This window comes from Thalassophryne amazonica, chromosome 11 (genome assembly GCF_902500255.1).
Source record: "Thalassophryne amazonica chromosome 11, fThaAma1.1, whole genome shotgun sequence".
In the NCBI taxonomy this organism is placed as follows: domain Eukaryota; kingdom Metazoa; phylum Chordata; class Actinopteri; order Batrachoidiformes; family Batrachoididae; genus Thalassophryne; species Thalassophryne amazonica.
Window position 1 is genome coordinate 62,796,893 of NC_047113.1, and position 19,624 is coordinate 62,816,516.

The window sequence follows — 19,624 nt, forward strand, 5'->3', positions numbered from 1 at the left end:
CGTGTACCAATTTTCATCTCTCTACTACAAAAAAAGCCCTATGGGGAGGGTTTTTTGAATGTTTCAAGGGGGCGCTATTGAGGCATTTTGGCCCACCCATGGGCGACGTCCCTATGAATTGTAAGAGGTTGTCGTGCTTGACCTGTGTATCAATTTTCATGATGATGTCACAAAATTAAAGCCGTCAAAAGGAAGAACGTAATTTCATGGCGAATGGGCAATATTCGGCACGCTGCCACATGGACGCCGTAACTGGTAACTTCACGGTGTTCATTGCCTACGTTCACCAACTTGTTCTGCATGTTTTAGAAGTCGAATTATGTTGATTGTGTTAAGTATGTGACATCATGACCTCTTAAAGAAAAAATAGGACATGTCCCACCACCACCGGGGGGCGCTATGGCAGAGGTGGCAACGTAAGATATGTAGACATTCAGGGCAGAGCCCTCATCATGTCCAGCAAGTTTGAAGGATCTACGATGAAGTATGTGGGCGTGACAGCCGTTCAAAGTGAAATGGTGTGCTCCCAAAAGCTCGCCAAAGTTTGACGACCCCTAGCAGCCACGCCTTTTGACTTAATTAGAATGTTTTGATAAATTTTGATCACCATTGTGTTGTGATGATGTTGACCAAATTTGAAGATGATCGGATGAAATCCGTAGGACGAGTTTGTTCAAATGTAAGTAGTGTAAATGGCCAAAAATGTCAAAAATTGGCTCAAAATCGAAACTTAAAATCAAAATGGCCGACTTCCTGTCAATATTTGACCATGACAGTAAGAGACTTTTTTGTGCGTCCTGGCATGGTAAATATGTGTACCGAATTTCGTGAGGCTACGACGAAAAAAGCCCAATGCGGAGGGGTTTTTGAAAATTTCTAGGGGGCGCTATTTCGCGATTTCGCTGCGACCATGTGGGACGCCCCCAAAATATCGAATTTTGGATCTGGCTGGATGAGTTCGGAAAGTTTGGTGAGATTTTGAGCACGGGAACAGGCCGAAGTTTTGATTTCAAGAGTGAGAATAATAATAATAATAATAATAATAACTAGGACTGCAAGCAGTCATATACAGGCCCTCATTCCGCGCGACCGTTGTTCCATGGCGAAGGGTCAGAATGGCGGCACCATAGCGGCCACACCCTTCAACATAGAGAAAAGCTTTCGATAACTTTTGATTAGTATCATCTCTGGATGCTGTTAAAGAAATTTGAAGTGCATTGGACAAAATCCCAAGAAGGAGTTCGTTCAAATACAACGTGTGGAAATCATGGCAAAATGAGAAGAAAATTCAAAATGGCTGACTTCCTGTTTGGAGTAGACCAATGGTGCAAGAGACTTTTTTGTACGTCTATGCAAGTCACACGTGTACCAATTTTCAACTCCTTACTCCAAAAAAACACCTACGGGGAGGGGTTTTTGAAAGTTTCAAGAGGGCGCTATTGAGGAATTTTGCCCCGCCCATGGGCGACGCCCCTATGAATTGTAAGAGGTTGTCATGCGAGACCTGTGTATCAATTTTCATGATGATATGACAAAATTAAAGCCGTCAAAAGGAAGAACGTAATTTCATGGCGAATGGGCAATATTCGGCACGCCGCCACACGGACGCCGTTACTCGTAACTTCACGGCGTTCATTGCCTACATTCACCAACTTGTTCTGCATGTTTTAGAAGTGGAATGAAGTTGATTGGGTTAGGTATGTGACATCAGGACCTATTAAAGTAAAAATAGGACATGTCCCACCACCACCGGGGGGTCGCTATGGCGGAGGTGGGAACTTAATATATGTGGTCGTTCAGGGCGGAGCCCTCATCATGTCCAGCAAGTTTGAAGGATCTATGATGAAGTATGTGGGCGTGACAGCCATTCGAAGTGAAACGGCGTGCTCCGCCGTTTGACCTAATTAGAATCTTTTGATAACTTTTGATCACCATTGTGTTGTGATGATGTTGACCAAATTTGAAGACGATCGGATGAAATCCCTAGGACGAGTTCGTTCAAATGTAAGTCGTGGAAATGGCCAAAAATGGCAAAAAATACCTCAAAATCAAAACTTAAAATCAAAATGGCCGACTTCCTGTCGATATTCCACTATGACAGTAAGAGACTTTTTTGTGCGTCCTGGAATTTCGTGAGGCTACGATGAAAAAACCCCAATGCGGAGGGGTTTTTGAAAATTTCTAGGGGGCGCTATTTCGTGATTTGGCTGCAACCATGTGCGACGCCCCTAAAATATCGAATTTCGGATCTGGCCAGACAACTTTGGAACGTTTGGTGAGTTTTTGAGCATGAGAAGAGGCCGAAATTTCGATTTCAAAAGTGTCAATAATAATAATAATAATAATAATAATAATAATAATAAACAGCGCAATTACAATAGGGTCCTCGTAGGACGTTGCCTACTCGGGCCCTAAATATAAAAGCTAAGATGGTGGGTTGCATAAGTAATAGTCTCCTTTGGTATAATTCCTGTAAATCATTAGTTTTATTACCAGTTTTCTTAAGACGAGTCAGGGGATGGATACTTGAACATTTCCAAGTCACTGAATATGTCCTGGACTTTATTTACATAAACTGTGAAGAAATACTATCAGTATGGCACTCTATGGTAAATCTGTGTGGAGTAAACAGTTCTCAAAAACTGACTGTACAAGAAGGAGATGAGTGAGGAAAGACACCAAGACACCCAGACAACCGAAAAGAAGTTCTAGGCTTCTGTAGCTGTGATTGGAGAAATTCTGTTTTTGCGTATGCACACACGCATTCATACACCTTACTTTATTCAGAAGGAAGTGATGTGTCTGTGTTTGAGCCAATCACAATGATTTGCAGTTCAATTCCACAAATGTTTGTGTATCTGTCAGCCTGAGACCAAATTTTCCATTTGGTGTGAAGACATCAGCCGTGAAACACGACACTGTTCTACCACAATGATCAGGAGACTGTTCGCTTTGTGTCTTCTTCGTGCAGTATGTGAGTCAAATTCTTAACTAGTTTGCATTGAATAATTACAATTGTAGTTATTTATTATATAACAATAACATCAACTGTGTAATATTCATTAAGTTGATATTTTTCACAGTGCTCTTGTTGCTGTTTTTTTCAGCTCTGATTCAAACTTCAGAGAGTCCTCAACAGATCTCCTGGACTGTGGCTGAAGTTGGTGGTTCTGTCAGTTTGTCATGTCCACTCCCCAAAGACATGATAAGATTTTTTGTCTGGTATAAACAGACTCCTGGATTTATAACTGAAACAGTTGTTGAAGGAACGTACGGCAAAATAACACTGAGGGCCCAATTTAATAATTCACAGTTCAGACTGACTGAAGGAGTTGGCAACTATTTTCTAACCATCAACAATGTCAGCAAAGAGGATGAAGCGTCTTATTTATGTATAAGTGTGGCATATGGAGACATGAAGATTAGCAGCACATTTTTGGCTGTGAATGGTAAAAAAAAAAAACGTACCTAAAATATGTATTTCTCGCTCAGATTTCATCATACTTAAATGTACTTGTAATTTTTTTCTAATTTAACCACACAGATTACAGGATGAAATCTTTCTCTGTGAAACAAAACCCAGAGACTGAATCGGTCCATCTGGGTTCCTCAGTAAACCTCCAGTGTTCACTTCTCTCCAAGAACAAAGGAAAAAGAATTCAGTGTCCAGGTGAACGGACTGTGCACTGGTTCAGAGCTGCATCAGGAGAACCTCATCCAGGCTACATTTACTCAGACGGACACACGAGTGCTGAGTGTGAAGAAAGGAGCTGCGTCTACAGTCTGTCCAAAACGATACAGAACCCCTCTGATTCTGGGACGTACTACTGTGCTGTGGTCACATGTGGGAAGATCCTGTTTGGACAAGGAACTACAATACAGATAAGTATGTCTTTATGATTCCTGAAAACAATCAACAAATACTTCATCATTATTAATTACTGAATATTTTTCACAAATATTAATGTGCTTAAATTTAATTTCACAGTATGGAAACATGTTATTACAACCCAAGTAAATAATCAGTTTAACCACCAGTTTTCTTTGGACAATCAGGTTATTGATACATGAGTGTGAATGCTTTGTGCCAAATCTGTCTTGAGTCAGCAGTTCACAAAAACTGAGTAACCAGCCAAAAAGGACACTGGTGGAATTCTCCTCCTTGCACATCACAATGGAGATTTTTTCTTAGTTAAATAACGTTTACAGAGGTTTCCATCTATAAATCAGAATGAATAAGATTTAGATAAAATAATAATGAGGTATGTATAGGTGTATTTTAGATAAAGAAAAGTAATGAAATTCAAGAATACTGAAAAAATTAATTAAATTTGAGCTTTTTGGATATATTCTAGAACCCGAACCGGACCCAGTAGTCCTTGCACTCGGAGTGCTGTTGGCCTGCTGTATGATTATGATCGCTCTTCTTTTCTACATCAGTAAAAGAAAAGTCTGCCAAGATCACAAAGGTAAATTCATCATATGGACTTGATATATTTTTTCATGCACAGAATGTTACTATAATTTTATATCCATAATCTTTAGTTGTACCTTTAATTTCGTACTCCATTTCAGATATACACAATGAAGAAATTATTGTTTTAATGCTGTGCTGTGACACATTAAAAAAAAAACATAAACAACAACAAAAAAACCTTGAGTATTGGGTATATTTAGAGCTAGTGATGAGGTAACAAACAAACAAAAAACTTTAATTTAGAAAGCTTTACTCATGGGGAGGTGATGGTCTAGTGGTGAAGCATTGGGCTTTAGACCAGAGAATCCTTGACCCCAGCCTGACCGGAAAATCACTAAAGGCACTGTCCTTAATCCCCTTGTCGCTCACCTCGACATCAGTGTGTGTGTGTGTGTGTGTTTGTGTGAATGGGTGAATGTGAGGCATAATTGTAAAGTGCTTGGAGCCTGTGATGCAGTTGGAAAAAGTATTAATGCAGTCCAGTCACCATTTTACTGTCTGCTGTGAAATAAAAGTCAAATTAAATGGAAGAACCATTGTGTTTTTAATTTATTTTTAATTTTAATTTTGTTTATGTTCATGTTCCTGTCCCAAATTTTTCTTATTTGGGGTTGTGTTTGTGGTTCCTGTATTTGCTGGTGTAGTCATACTTTAGGAATGTTGCAGCCTCTTTTGGTCACTGTACATTGCTGAAAATGAAACTCCCTGTCATGACAAAAACTTCAAATCTTTTTTGTGTCTTTTTCATAACAGAAGCAAAAGGTACTTCACATCTCTGTGGACATGACAGGGTAAGTGGTGATCAAAGTATATATTAACTGTTTTATATAATAATTTATGTATATATTTTATACCAAGGCACCCAGAGACTTAAAAATCCTAGTTGTCAGGAATAATTTTATTATTATGTAACACAATTTTTTTTCATTCCTCTTCAGGATGGTGGAGCAGATAACCTGGCAGCACTGTATTTTGCCACAAAGAATGTTCAGCACTGGAGGAAGAACAGTCAGTCATGGGAATGTGTGTATTATGTTGTTAAAGCAGACAACCAAACCCTGAACCAAACTTCTCAATAAACATCTGCAAGCTTCACTCAAGGTCCAAAAATGCCACACAGGTTCTTGCCCATATGTATTACAATTTTGTATTCACAGTTATTTAGTTTCTGTACGTGCCATTAAACAGATGCAAAGAAAGTTAAGAATGTTCACTGAAAAATGAAGTCCCCACTTTCTTAAAGCTCCTTTATAAACTTACAAAAATAGTTTGGTTCACATCAATACTTCCAAAAGCAGTTTTATAGCATGGGTTAAAGCAATAAATTTTCATCTGACTGAAATTTTTTCCTGGCAAAAATCAATGCCAGCAATTCCCTAAAATGTGGCGTATAGTGGGGGCACACACTCTTTTTTCCTCTTTAAATGCAATAAACACATTATACAGCATACAAATCTATTCTAAATAGCCTCTAAGGAGAGACAGACAAAGCATAAAAAGAATGCAAAAGTTGAACATAAATGTACATAAAAGGGTGGTGGGGGCGGGGTGTAGTCTTGGTTCCGGGGGTTCTGGGGGTGCCCCCCCAGAACATGTATTCTGGTGAATTTTAACAGGTCGGAAGCCCTCTGAAACAAATAAAACTAACTTCAATCTGTTAAGTAAAAACACAGTATTGATTATGGGGGGTCTGGGGGATCTCCCCCAGAAGGTTTTTAAAAGAGCAAGTCAAATTTTGTATAATCTGGTGAATTTTAATGGGTATGAAGCCCTCTGAAACAAAGAAAACTCACTTCAAACTATGGGGGTCTGGGGATCTCCCACAGAAATTTTTTAAAAGAGCAAGTCAAATTTTGTATATTCTAGTGAAGTCACTTCAAAGTATGAAGTAAAATCACACTATTGATTATGGGGGGTCTGGGGGTGCTCCCCCAGAAAGTTTTTAAAAGAGCAAGTCAAATTTTGTATATTCTAGTGAATTTTAAAGGGTATGAAGTCCTCTGAAGCAAAGAAAACTCACTTCAAACTGTCAACTAAAAATTCTTTGTCTTCTGTAGTGTTTTGATCTGTTCTAATCCGGTGAATGCACCAAATGGGTGCTGTGTCGCTGTACAGTCAATAAAATACAAAATTAGGGCCTAAAGCAACTGACAGCATTGTTCTGCTGTGCACAAAGTAACACTGTCACCAGTTTTGCAAACGCATGCGCACTGAGAAACTCAAAACTGGCTTATTCACATTTAATTGGTAAAATGCTCTCACTCCTAAAACAAACTGGGGCTGCAACTAACGATTATTTTAGTAACTGATTAATCATTTTTTTTGTTTTGTTTTTTTAAACTTACATGTGAGTTTTACCATTATTTCTTGAAGTGAGTTATTATTAAAAGGCCTTTATCACGCAACATCAACATTTGAGCTTGTAATAAAGTTATGATGATATATTCTCATCAAAAACATACCCGGAGTAATGTTTTTAATTTTGCACATACATACATACATCACCAACACACCACAGAGAGATTTCTATCAGGTTTCACCCAATTCTGAGCATTTTTAGATGCCTACAGCAACTATCTCAACCACTGACAACATACGAGGTCTATTAGAAAAGTATCCGACCTTATTATTTTTTTCAAAAACCATATGGATTTGAATCACGTGTGATTGCATCAGACAAGCTTGAACCCTCGTGCGCATGTGTGAGTTTTTCCACGCCTGTCGGTTGAGTCATTCGCCTGTGAGCAGGCTTTGAGTGAGGAGTGGTCCAGACCCCTCGTCGTTGTTTCATTGCCAGGAAATGGCGGAATGATTTGGGCTTTTTTTCCATCAGAATTTTTTCAGAAACTGTTAGAGACTGGCAGCTGGAAACCATTAGAAAAATTTATCTGGCTTTCGGTGAAAATGTTACGGGCTTGGTAGAGAATAAGGAGTGTTACTGTCACTTTAAGGATGGCCCCCAGTGGCTGTGGGGCGCGCCGCGCTCCGAAGCCGCCATCGACAGGCTGAACGACCATTTCATTTCTAAACGGATGGCTGTCTGGATCCGTGACCATTGTGTGCCATTTCTCTGGTTATCACAAGAGCTGGACATCAACCATTTTCCTGCAGATTTTACTTTTAACAAGACATTTTGTCATGGAAAGCCGAGCGGAGGCTCCGCTCGTCACGATGGATTCGCTACTGGAGCGAGACAAAACCACCTCCGTTTTGGTCTCACAGGACGGCTTTGAGATGCCGTTCAGACAGCTGTCAGTGGTTTTTCCATCGAGTGATTATCCGAGAAATTGTGGATGTGCCTGGACATGCCAGAACATGTCCCGTGAGGCTTCATCATGGCGTTGCTTTGCGCCATGCGGCACCGCCGCGACGTGCGGAATTCCTCCGCACATCTGTCTCAATGTGCTGAAAAGGTGCTGATGTCCACGTCTTTTCACAATTCCTGTGCTAGTCAGACGACGTCCCGGATAAAACACAGCGTCCAGTTTGGAAATAAATGCCACATTCCACTGTTACAGGAGTTTTTGTCATGGAAAGAGGAGTGGAGGCTTCGCGCGTCGCGGCGGTGCCGCATGGCGCAAAGCAACGCTGTGATGAAGCCTCACTGGACATGTTCTGGCATGTCCAGGCACATCCACAATTTCTCGGATAATCACTCGATGGAAAAGCCACCGACAGCTGTCTGAACGCCATCTCAAAGCCGTCCTGTGAGACCAAAACGGAGGTGGTTTTATCTCGCTCCAGTAGCAAATCCATTGTGACACGCAAAGCCTCCGCTCGGCTTTCCATGACAAAATCTCTTGTTAAAAGTGAAATCTGCCAGTAAATGGTTGATGTCCAGCTCTTGTGATAACCAGAGAAATGGCACACGAGGGTCACGGATCCAGACAGCCATCCGTTTAGAAATGAAATGGTCGTTCAGCCTGTCGATGGCGGCTTCGGAGCGCGGCGTGCCCCACAGCCACTAGGGGCCGTCCTTAAAGCGACAGTAACACTCCTTATTCTCTACCAAGCCCGTAACATTTTCACCGAAAGCCAGATAAATTTTTCTAATGGTTTCCAGCTGCCAGTCTCTAACAGTTTCTGAAAAAATTCTGATGGAAAAAAGTCCAAATCATTCCGCCATTTCCTGGCAATGAAACAACGACGAGGGGGCTGGACCACTCCTCACTCAAAGCCTGCTCACAGGCGAATGACGCAACCGACAGGCATGGAAAAACTCACGCATGCGCACGAGGGTTCAAGCTTGTCTGACGCAATCACACGTGATTCAAATCATATGGTTTTTGAAAAAAATAATAAGGTCGGATACTTTTCTAATAGACCTCGTATTACAGTAAGAGTCCACAAAAGCATTTTAAAGCCTGACTAAAGTGTAATATTGATCTTTAATAAGTTATTTTCATGAAAAAAGACATAAATGTGCAGTTTAGTGCATTTCTTTTTTCTTGTGTAAAAACACAGGTTAGATATGGTTTGACTGAAACAAATTGTCATTAAACTTAAATAAAACAGGGATGAAGTGGAGGTGTAAGAGTCACTAGGTGTTCAAAGGAAAGTTATTTATTTATATATTTATTTATTTCTGTTCATTGTTAGTTGTTTTCTGTTGTGTTTTGTTTTATCAGGTTCTTTTTGTCCATTTCTCTAAAAGTGTATTGTAGCAATATTAGTTATTATTACGTTTGTTGTTATTGCTATTATTATTATTATTAATAATATCTATCCATCCATCCATCCATTTTCTTTCGCTTTATCCGGAGTCGGCTCGCGATCCATCTATCGATCTCACGCTCCATCCGTCCCTCACTTGTGAGCAAGACCCCGAGATACGTAAACTCCTCCACTTGAGGCAAGGACACTCCACCGACCTGAAGAGGGCAAAGCACCTATTTCCGGTTGAGAACCATGGCCTCGGATTTGGAGGTGCTGATTTTCATCCCGGACTCTTCACACTTGGCTGACGACAACAAACGCTAAGCCATTAATTATTTATTATACAGAAAACAAATGCACAAACTGTGCTGAGATGCGAACAGCTTAATGCTAACTTTAACATTGAAAATGTCATAGACATGCTAACACGTTAGCATCAGCCCCATTTTTTAAGCTATAAAATACATCAACTGTTTTAGAAGACCATCAGAATTAGAATCAGAATCAGAATCGCCTTTATTGTCATTGTAATTTGCATTACAATGAGATATGAGTGCAACTCCAAAAAGGTGCTTTCCGTGGTGCGAGTAATTTTTAGCCAAATAAAAGATAGTGAAATTTAACAGTAAATTATTCAGAGTATATATACAACTAATATAAACATAAGATAAAATGAAATGAAATGTGGACCAAGTAAAATGTAAAATGAGAATTATAAACAACTGTGGAATCATATTGCACGGGAATAACCATAACAGGTCGGTTTAACATTAAAAAAAATATTACTCACAGACATGCTCTTTAGGGTTTTAGCGGGGGAAAATTAAGATAAGCCATCGAAGCAGTGAGCCGGATCAATGCTTCACTGGTTCAAAGCAAAGCCACACTCCGCTCTACTTGGGGAGTGTCTGCCAATGTTCCCACAAAGACAGGGAGGAGAAGGACCGTGGCTCACGGCAAGCAGTAAAGAGAGAGGAGAGGAGGGAAAATTCACACAGTCCCTTCCTCCGCAGTCCACGCAGACATTGCTGGTGCTTTGATTAGTGCAGAATGGGATGTTGCTTTGACAGTGAGAGGATCATATTTCGGCCCCACGTGCGCACGCGTATGTGTGGTTAAATTTTCCAAATGACGGAAATCCGTCATGGTGACGGAGAACTTTAACCCATGTTTTATAGTTTTTGTTAGTCAGCTTTCACAATAAGGCTTGATACTACAAATGCATCACCTTCTAGTACCGGCTTAATGAATGTAGATAATGATAGAGAGCCAACGCTGCATAACAGCTCGTCAGGTCAGCCAGCTAGTTAGCAAGTTGCTGCTTCACAAATCCATGTTTTCAGTCTGTTTGTGAGCAAATGCTGTAATATATGCTGTTGTGATCAGCTTGATCTCTATGTTACCTTGTTTGTATTTATGTGTAGACATTACCAAGATGTCTTAAGTGCACCAAAACTGATTTGAACAAATTTGGCAGGTACATTGGGGCTGAGGATGGGATTTTGGATTGGATTGGTCAACAATCAAGGTCAGAGCTGACAGTCAAATTTCTGACCCCATGCTAATATATAAGGAAGAGCTAAATTTTATGCTTGAGTTAAGATATTTTATTGTTGTGAATCTGAGTGTTTAAAAGCCCGAGTAACATTGTCTCACCACGCTTGATGCTTTGACATGTGGGCGTGGTATCACTGGGCTATTTGAACACTTTTGACGAGTTTAGCTTTGTAGTTTTCATATTTTAAAATTAGAGTTATGGCAGAGCATACAGTGGCTTGCAAAAGTATTCAGCCCCTTGGTATTTCACACATTTTAATTTGTTTATGGCATTTCAAATACATAAAGTAAATCAGGCTTCTCAATATAAAAATTTCTAAAATTATCTTCCTTAGATTCAAACTGAAAACAAATCTCTACAACTTGATATAAATTAATTAAAAATATAAAATCCAAGATGATGGGGTGCATAAATAATCAGCCCCATTGGTATAATACCCAGGAAATAATCAGTTTAATTGTCAGTTTTGTTCAGACAAGTCAGGCAATGGATACATGAACATTTCCAAGTCACTGAATATGTCTTGAACTTTATTTACATCAGTTATGAAGAAATACAAACAATATGGTACTCCATGGTAAATCTGTGTGGAGTAGACAGTTCTCAAAATCTGACTGTGCAAGGAGAACAGTGAGGAAAGCCACCAAGACACCCAGACAACCCAGAAAAAGTTTTCAACTTCTCTGGCTGTGATTGGAGAAATTGTGCACACTGCAAATTCTGCGTTTTGTATCGCCAGTTATAAAGCTTCATGATGATGTGGTATAGACGAGTGTCTTCTTTCACTAAAACATCAAATCTAGGCTTGCATCTCAGATGTACCTTCTGGCAAATTGTAGGTGAACTTTCAGGTCTTCTTTTTAAGAAAATCCTCCTCTGCTCCACTTCATCATGAAGCTGTATAACTGGGGATATAATATCCAAAACTTGCACTGTCCACAATTTATCCAATCACAGTCACAGAAGCCTATGTCAGGACGTGAGGTTCTGCCTGGTTTTGTTTTCATGCTTTTGCTATGTTTGCTTCGGTGTAGTCTTATTCTCTTGTTGGGGTTTTTCCCTGCTTGGGTTTTACTGTCCCTGTCTCTCTTGGTTGTATCGCCTGTCTCTTGATGGTGGGTGTGTCCCTCTCCCTGGCCACACCCTCATTCTGGTGAGTTCCACGCACGCTTGCTCCCAATCTACACCTCATCACTCAGGTGTAATTAAGATCCTCTTTTTGCCCTGTTACCTCGCCAGATTGATGCGCTCTATGCCTTCTCTCCAGCCTTCTTTGTCTCGTTCTTGACCTGCTTGCTTCCCGTGTTCTTTGACCTCTTGCTTGTATTTTCGACCACGCACCTGCCTGATGTTCTTGCTCTTGTTTGCCTTGTTGGATTGCCTACCTGTGTACCAGACCCTGTTTTTTGCCCAAATAAACTGCTTTTGTCTACTAAGCCTTGAGTCCGAGTCCAGCATTTGCATCCTGTCACACCCATTAACAGTCTTGATAGCCTATAACTTCTTCTGGGTTGTCTGGGTGTCTTGGTGGCTTTGCTCACTCTTGTCCTTCTTGCACAATCACTCAGTTTTTGAGAACTGTCTCTTCTACACAGATTTACCATAGAGTGCCATACTGTTTGCATTTCTTCATAATTGATGCAAATAAAGTCCAAGACATATTCAGTGACTTGGAAATATTCATGTATCCATGCCCTGACTTGTATGAAGAAAACTGGCAATAACATTGATTATTTACAGGTATTATACCAAAGGGGCCCATTACTTACGCAACCCATCATCTTGGCTTTTATATTTTTAATTAATTTATATCAGGTTGTAGAGATTTACTTTCAGTTTGAGTTTAATAAAGATAGTTTTAGAAATTTTTATATTGAGAAGCCTGGTTTACTTTTTGTATTTGAAATGCCACAAACAAATTTAAATGTGTGAAATACCAAGGGGCTGAATACTTTTACAAGCCGCTGTATGTTGACACATTCTGTGTGCCCTTATTCAACAAAGCAATGCGAGCTTGTGTCTGATTCAGTTTGTTTACACTGACAGAAAAAAAAAAATCATTTAACATTCTAGTATGTTAAGTTGTGAGATGAGCAAAGATTCTCAGAGGCTATACAGTAAAACTCGCCCAAACCGTCATCGTATAAACTGGATATTTGCAGTCACTGGACACTCCCATTGTGTGGTTTTCCATGTTATAAACACGGTATATAACGGATTTTGCATAATGGATGTTTGCTCACATTGGACAAAACAATCCCATCTGACTGCAATGCATTTCCATTAAAACCCCTCATGTATACTGGACAGAGCAGCCTGGATGCACACAGTAACAGAGGTACAAAATTAAAGTTCCACACTGACACTCACTGATTCAAGGAAAGTGGGACAGGAGTCCCATTTCCCTAATTATGGATCATCACTTAGATATGATTGGGTTATGTGAAACCTGGCTTAAATCTACAGCTGTCCTCCCCTTAAATGAGGCCTGCCCACCGTCATATACATTTAGTCACGTCCCTCGTGACGCGAAGTAAGGCGGGGGTGTTGCTCTTATTTATAAATCTAGGTTTAGCATATTAACTGTTGGGGGTCACAAATATAACTCATTTGAGCATTTGATTCTCCACTCTGCCCATGATGCTATGTATTGCCAAGGTCAGAAGAATAAAATTCAGCCGTATTACTTTGTCACTGTATATAGGCCTCCTTGTCCATACTCTGAATTCTTAGATGAATTTGGTGCGTTCATCTCTAATTTGTCAACTAGTGCAGATAACATTCTGATTATTGGTGACTGTAACATTAATATAAATAAGCCTTCTAATCCCCTCTGCAAATCATTTATGGAAATTGTGGGTGCACTAGGATTTTAGCAATACATTCAGGACTCGATGCACATTAGTGGAAATACACTGAATTTGGTTCTCGCACGGGGTATTGCTGTCCCAAATATTGACATCATGCCTCTTGCATCAGTGGTCTCTGATCACTCATTAGGTTTACAGTTTCGCTGCTGTGTTTAGTGGAACAACAACCTTAATTATCACTACGGTGACGCATCAACTCCTCAACTACGACTGAACTTGAAGACAGACTGCCTGATATCTTAGCTTCACTTTTGGAAAATGCCCAATCAGTAGACAGTCTTATTGATAGTTTAAACTCAGCGCTCAAAACTACACTCGACATGATTGTGCCAACTTTATTAACACCACACACCCCCAAAACACAGTCATCTGGTTCAATGATTACTTGCGTGACCTCAAGCATAAGGGTAGAACGGAAATGGCGTAGTTCAAAATTAGAAGTATTCCACCTTGTGTGGCGTGATGCCATCTTAAACTATAAGCATGCACTACTGTCTACAAAGTGGAGCTATTACTCTGATTTGATCAACAAAAACAAGCATTATTCAAAGTTCTTGTTCGACACGGTGGCAACACATTCATGGACAACCACCTGTAGTTCGCTCTCCTTTTACAGCACAGGATTTCTTGGATTACTTCGAGAAGAAAATAGAAGACATTTGTTTAATCATATCCCAGCATGCCTTAACCCAGCCACTACATTACTGATGTATTACCTAGTCCCGGTGAGATCAGATTTTAAGATTCTTTAGTAACCTATAAAATTGTTCATGGACTGGCACCTCCCTACCAGCTGACCTAATTAAACCCTACGTACCGGCCCGGGCTTTGCGTTCTTAACATGCAGGACTACTTTGTGTCCCTAGGGTGAATAAAAAGTCTGTGGGTCACAGAACTTTCTCTTATCGTGCCCCTGCTCTGTGGAATGATCTCCCTGCGTCAATAAAACAGTCAGATTCTGTAGAGACTTTGAAGTCCAGACTTAAGATGCACTGATTTTCCATTTTGTATGGCTAGCATACTGGCATAGTATGTTACTATGCTTTTAATTCTTTTAATTCATGTTATTAAGAAACAGAGCGGGCCACAGCCTCAACTTTACCTAAATTCTGGGTCTTTTAGTGACGGTTAGGGCTAGTGGCCGGCAATCACCTTAGTATTTCCTTTGTTTTTCTTGTTGCTTAACGCTGACAAATTATACTGTATTTCTTGTTTTTCTGATGCCTGATTCTTTTTTTTGTTCTGTTTAACATGCAGCTCCATGCAGTCCTGTGCACCAGCAAAATTTCCAGCATTTTTGTTTTGTGAATTTTTCTGTATATTGTGTTGGTAGCATGGCCCAAGCAGAGGCCATGCTTAAGGTTTCTTCCTCAAATCATCAGAGGGAGTTTTTCCTTATCACTGTCACCTGTGTGCTTGCTTTGGGGGTTGGTAAGGTTAGGCCTTACTTGTGTGAAGCACCTTGAGGCAACTTTGTTGTAATTTGGCGCAATATAAATGAAAATAAATTGGAATTGAATTGAGTCATTTCCGTGATTAAAAGCCAGACTCATTATCTTTTTAAACCGTGCTCAGACACGGACCCGTAGCCTGACGTGCACCTGTTAAATCAGACAGTGCAAAAGGCTGTGATTTGACAATTTTCTGGTTTCACTCTTTCCTCTCATATTTTAAGTGGGCACGCTGATTACATTGCGATAATGGATCAAATACGTTTTGAACATGCGCTCACGTTATAACAGTACACAAGTATAACGTACACGTGGGCTTGCATTTTTTTGATATGGTTCCGTGAATTGATGGACTTTACTATCAAATGGTGCTGTGGGGGCATTTTTTGATGAAGCAGCACAAATAGAACACCGGTCCCAGTTTTTAACAGCAACATCCAAGCCTCTTGTAATGAGAACCACCTTCTAGTCTGCACATTGTGTTTCTCAAACACATGAATCGAGGTTAATTATCATGTTAGCGTGAGATAACTTTGTAACTTCAGGCACTGCCAGTTCATGGTGACATCAAGAGTCGCCCCATCTGAGCACAGTGATAGAAAAATAAAAAAGTGTGTGGCCTGTTCCCAGGAAGCCTGTCATGTTTTCTCTGAGTATTGAGTCTTCTTACTTATAATAAAAAAATTCTCATCAGTGGAAGAACCTCCCATTTTGCACTTCACACCTCAGTGCATAGCGTGCAGAGGGTCAGTCTTTTCTGTTGTGATAAACATCCTTGCAGTTTGTTAAATGCAGAGAAATGGTCAGCCACAGCCTACATAATATGACTGTGGAGCAAGTTTGTCAATTAATATGAACTGCTTTAATGTTGAATGTGTGTACACATTCAGTATATTATACACACTATCTATCTATCTATCTATCTATCTATCTATCTATCTATCTATCTATCTATCTATCTATCTATCTATCTATCTATCTATCTATCTATCTATCTATCTATCTATCTATCTATCTATCTATCTATCTATCTATCTATCTATCTATCTATCTATCTATCTATCTATCTATCTATCTATCTATCTATCTATCTATCTATATTCTTTTTCTTTCTTTTCTTTACCTTTATTTAACCAGGAAAAAAGTCTCACTGAGATTAAAAATCTCTTTTACAAGAGCGTCCTGACCAAGACAGGCAGCAAGGTTACATGTCAATTTCAACATTCAACCACACATACAAAATAAACAATTACCAACCAGTGAACAAGTTTCAGTATGAAAGGTCAGAAACATGTTTTTACAATATAATTAAAAATAATCAGTTAAAACAACTACATGTTAATGTGGCAGCATCTCTATCATTTAAAAGTCCTTTAAAAGATTCTAAGGAGACAAGCTCCCTCAGTTTTAGGTCATTCTGTAAAAGGTTCCATGCACAGGATGCAGCAAACTGAAAACCCTTCTTTTCCAGCTCCGACCGGACCTTTGGAACTGACAATAAAAAATGGTTGGCAGAACAACTGAGAAATATACATTTGTAAGTAATAAGGAAGCTGACCAAGTAAACATTTATATCACATAATGCAAATATTGCAGCCGGGGGAGAGGGGGTGTCTTAGAAGATCCATTAGGACATTTCACCTCATAACAAGGAATATTATTGCAGGTTTTTGCAATAAAATACTCCAAACAACAGACAGCACGCCACAAGATCTTGCAGTTACATCAAGTGGCCACTGAGTTACAGACAGTTACAGACACAGTTAGTCGGGATAGCCTTGGCATCTGTCACTCAAAGTGACCACACCCCCAGGTATACATAATTTTATGGCTTAAAATGTCTTAAAGTAAAAAGTTAGGAAAAATTCAACCTGTGTACAGTTGTCATGGCAGGGAAAAACTACCTGATAGAGGTGGGCGATACCGGGAAGTTTGGTATTGATCTGATACCAAGTAAATACAGGCCTAGTATCGCCGATATTGATACCGATACCAATACTTTTTCATATTTAAGCATCATAGAGCCAAAAGATTCAAAAGACCTATGATAGAAAATTTTGCCAAACATTGTACATGACAACAAAATACTTTATTATCACAATCAACATTTTTGTTTAAAAAAAAAATCACTCAACACAACTTAAAACAAAATCTCCTGACGTCGAGGGCTGACAAACCACAATACAAGGGTGCGCTGCTCTGTGTTGTGTGACACAGCGCAGCGCTGCTCTTACAGACAGAGAGTAGACGTTGATGTATCTGCGTGCGAAGCAGTCAGTGCTTGCGGGAGAGAAAAAAAGCTTGAGTATCGATCTTTATACACAAGGATCGTTCAATATCAATACCAGCGTTGGTATCGATATTATCCATATTAGGATCGACCCACCCACCTCTACAACCTGAAGACACAAAAACCTTTTTTTTTGTACCAGGCTGTAAACATGTTTATTGCTGTTCTAAATTTGGACATTTTACCATGGACTTGAATAGAAACCTGCTCGCTTTTGGAACCAGCCACAAGTGGCAAGTCAAGGAACTACAGTTTTTCTTCTTCCAGATGGCCTTGATCTGAGCCCCCATCAAGGCTTACTGCTTGGGAACACCTCGTGGATGGTTGGGTATGGTGCGTGCCTGACACCGGCAACTGGTGATAGCCTTCAATCAGCCCCAGTGTGTGTGGTGGTGTTGCTGGCTCTTGCGCTGGTGAATGGTTCTGTGTGGGACATTGGCCTGCTCGCTCTGTGGGATTTTGGGTTCTGCCTGGTGGTGGGTTGGGCAGTTTGTGTCCTATATCTTATGTTAAGAGGGCAGCTTCCTTCCTGTGTGATGTTGGGTGCACCATTTCATTGGGTGGCTGGTTTGAGGTCTCCATGGTTGTTTCTTGCTTCCTGGCAGCACGGGGTAATGGTCTTGTCCTTTCCCATGACCTACCTACCTTATGGCTGTGGGGTTGTGCCTCAGTTCAGGGCCTACGTAGTGTTGATGCAACTCATCAATATCATTTGCATTACTGCATATCGTGTTTTCTTTTGTTATCTGTCATCTTTCTGCACATAGATTCATTGTTTTCTCAAAGATCATCCTGACGATGCCTTCAAATAAGCATCTTTACCAAACTTGTTTGTTGTTTCCTGGCCTCTCTTTTACCAGTACTCGCTGTCACCTTTTAGCTGTTGCAAACAATGTTTTTGTTGGTATGTCATACTGGAACTGTTTGGTTAATGGACCAACGCCTTTACAGGATTAATTTACAGGAAAAGGGAAGGAAGCAGCAAATCACTGCTGCAATATTGAGAAAAAGGACTGCATTTCTACAGTGCTTTTCTGTCAAACAGATTGTCATAGCACTTTATAATGATTACTCACATTTGCTTTCCCTACCAAGGCCACTACCCATTTCTACAGCTGGCTGGTAATTATGCTGCATAAATAGCAATTTAATAAAAACTTGAAATTGTAGAAATTGTGCCAGGTGAAAGAAAGAGCGACAGTTTCACATTTCAACAGTACATTTGCGTGTCACTTTATTTCACTGAACTCATTCACACAGACACAGCCTGTATAAGGAGGCTCAGCCTGGCTCTTTGCTCCACAGGGGTCCTGACAGTAAAACATCAATGGGCCGGGCCAGTGACTACATACACAGAAGGGACAGATCTTTGTCTGCATCTGCTACAATGCAGCGAGTGATTAGAATCCAAATACACATTGTCGAGACAGCTTTGAGAACAATAAATCATACATTGCCCTGCAGGGGTCCTGCTGGGAAAGCGGCAATGTGCCCATCTGGGCTTGTTAACATATTTAAAGCAGGGACCACAGTGTAACCACAAGTGGCACATTTACATGTGCAACAGGTTTAACATGTAGAGCCGGACACACATTGCAAGCACAGGTGGTGATCTGACTTGGGGAATTATATCTGAACAGTATATTGCATGCAACGTGTGCTCCACAAAATGAAATCTTCTATTTTGGTATTTTTCTATTTTTTTGGAGCTGATGCCATTCATTCATTTTCTGAACCTGTTTATGCCAATTAAGGGTTGCTGGGATGCTGGAGCCTATCCCAGCAGTCATAACACATGAGATGGAGTACACCCTGGACAGGACGCCAGTCTGTCGCAGGTCCACATATAGACAGACAAACGCTATGCCATAATCATGAAAATGAAAATAAAGAAAATGCTTGAAACATTTTATTTCTATGTAATAAGTCAAAAATATATTAAATTTTTCACTCTCTGAATAACTGATTAAAAATCTGAACCTTTTCCTGATATTCAAACTTTCTGAGATGCACCTGTTGTATGGATACTCTTCATGATGTCAGCCAGTTGTGACTCATAAATGAATAATCTATACAGACAGGGGTTTAAAAGAATTCTACCCATATATTTCATCAACAATTCTCTAGTCACATTTGAGCTATGGTATCTGCAAGAAGACAAAGAGATTACAAAGAACAGTTAAATTTGACAGTCACTGAAAACCAGCTACGGCTTACTTCATTCAGGAGGAAGTGGGGCATCTGTATTTCAGCCAATCACAGTGATTTGCACTTCATGTATAGAAAGTTTTGTTTATCTGTCAGCTTGTGACAAGATTTTCC

General features: G+C 40.0%; 1 protein-coding gene and 1 long non-coding RNA gene across 2 annotated transcripts; both read left to right on the forward strand.

Moving 5' to 3' along the window:
• Positions 1-2,888: 2,888 nt before the first annotated feature.
• On the forward strand, positions 2,889-4,555 carry LOC117520680. The gene is made up of 4 exons (XM_034181980.1): positions 2,889-2,974; positions 3,108-3,449; positions 3,545-3,886; positions 4,356-4,555. Exons 1-4 carry the CDS (start codon positions 2,932-2,934, stop codon positions 4,490-4,492), a joined length of 864 nt encoding a protein of 287 aa, XP_034037871.1. The 5' UTR covers positions 2,889-2,931; the 3' UTR covers positions 4,493-4,555.
• Positions 4,556-5,225: 670 nt separating this feature from the next.
• On the forward strand, positions 5,226-5,572 carry LOC117520684. The gene is made up of 2 exons (XR_004563732.1): positions 5,226-5,268; positions 5,416-5,572. It is a non-coding gene; the product is annotated as an uncharacterized LOC117520684 (long non-coding RNA).
• The last annotated feature ends 14,052 nt before the right edge of the window (positions 5,573-19,624 follow it).

Coding starts and splice junctions, on each gene's coding strand:
- LOC117520680 (XM_034181980.1), top strand. CDS start 2,932: ATGATCAGGAGACTGTTCGCTTTGTGTCTTCTTCGTGCAGTAT. Junction 2,975..3,107: donor GTGTCTTCTTCGTGCAGTAT/GTGAGTCAAATT, acceptor TGTTTTTTTCAG/CTCTGATTCAAACTTCAGAG. Junction 3,450..3,544: donor CACATTTTTGGCTGTGAATG/GTAAAAAAAAAA, acceptor TTAACCACACAG/ATTACAGGATGAAATCTTTC.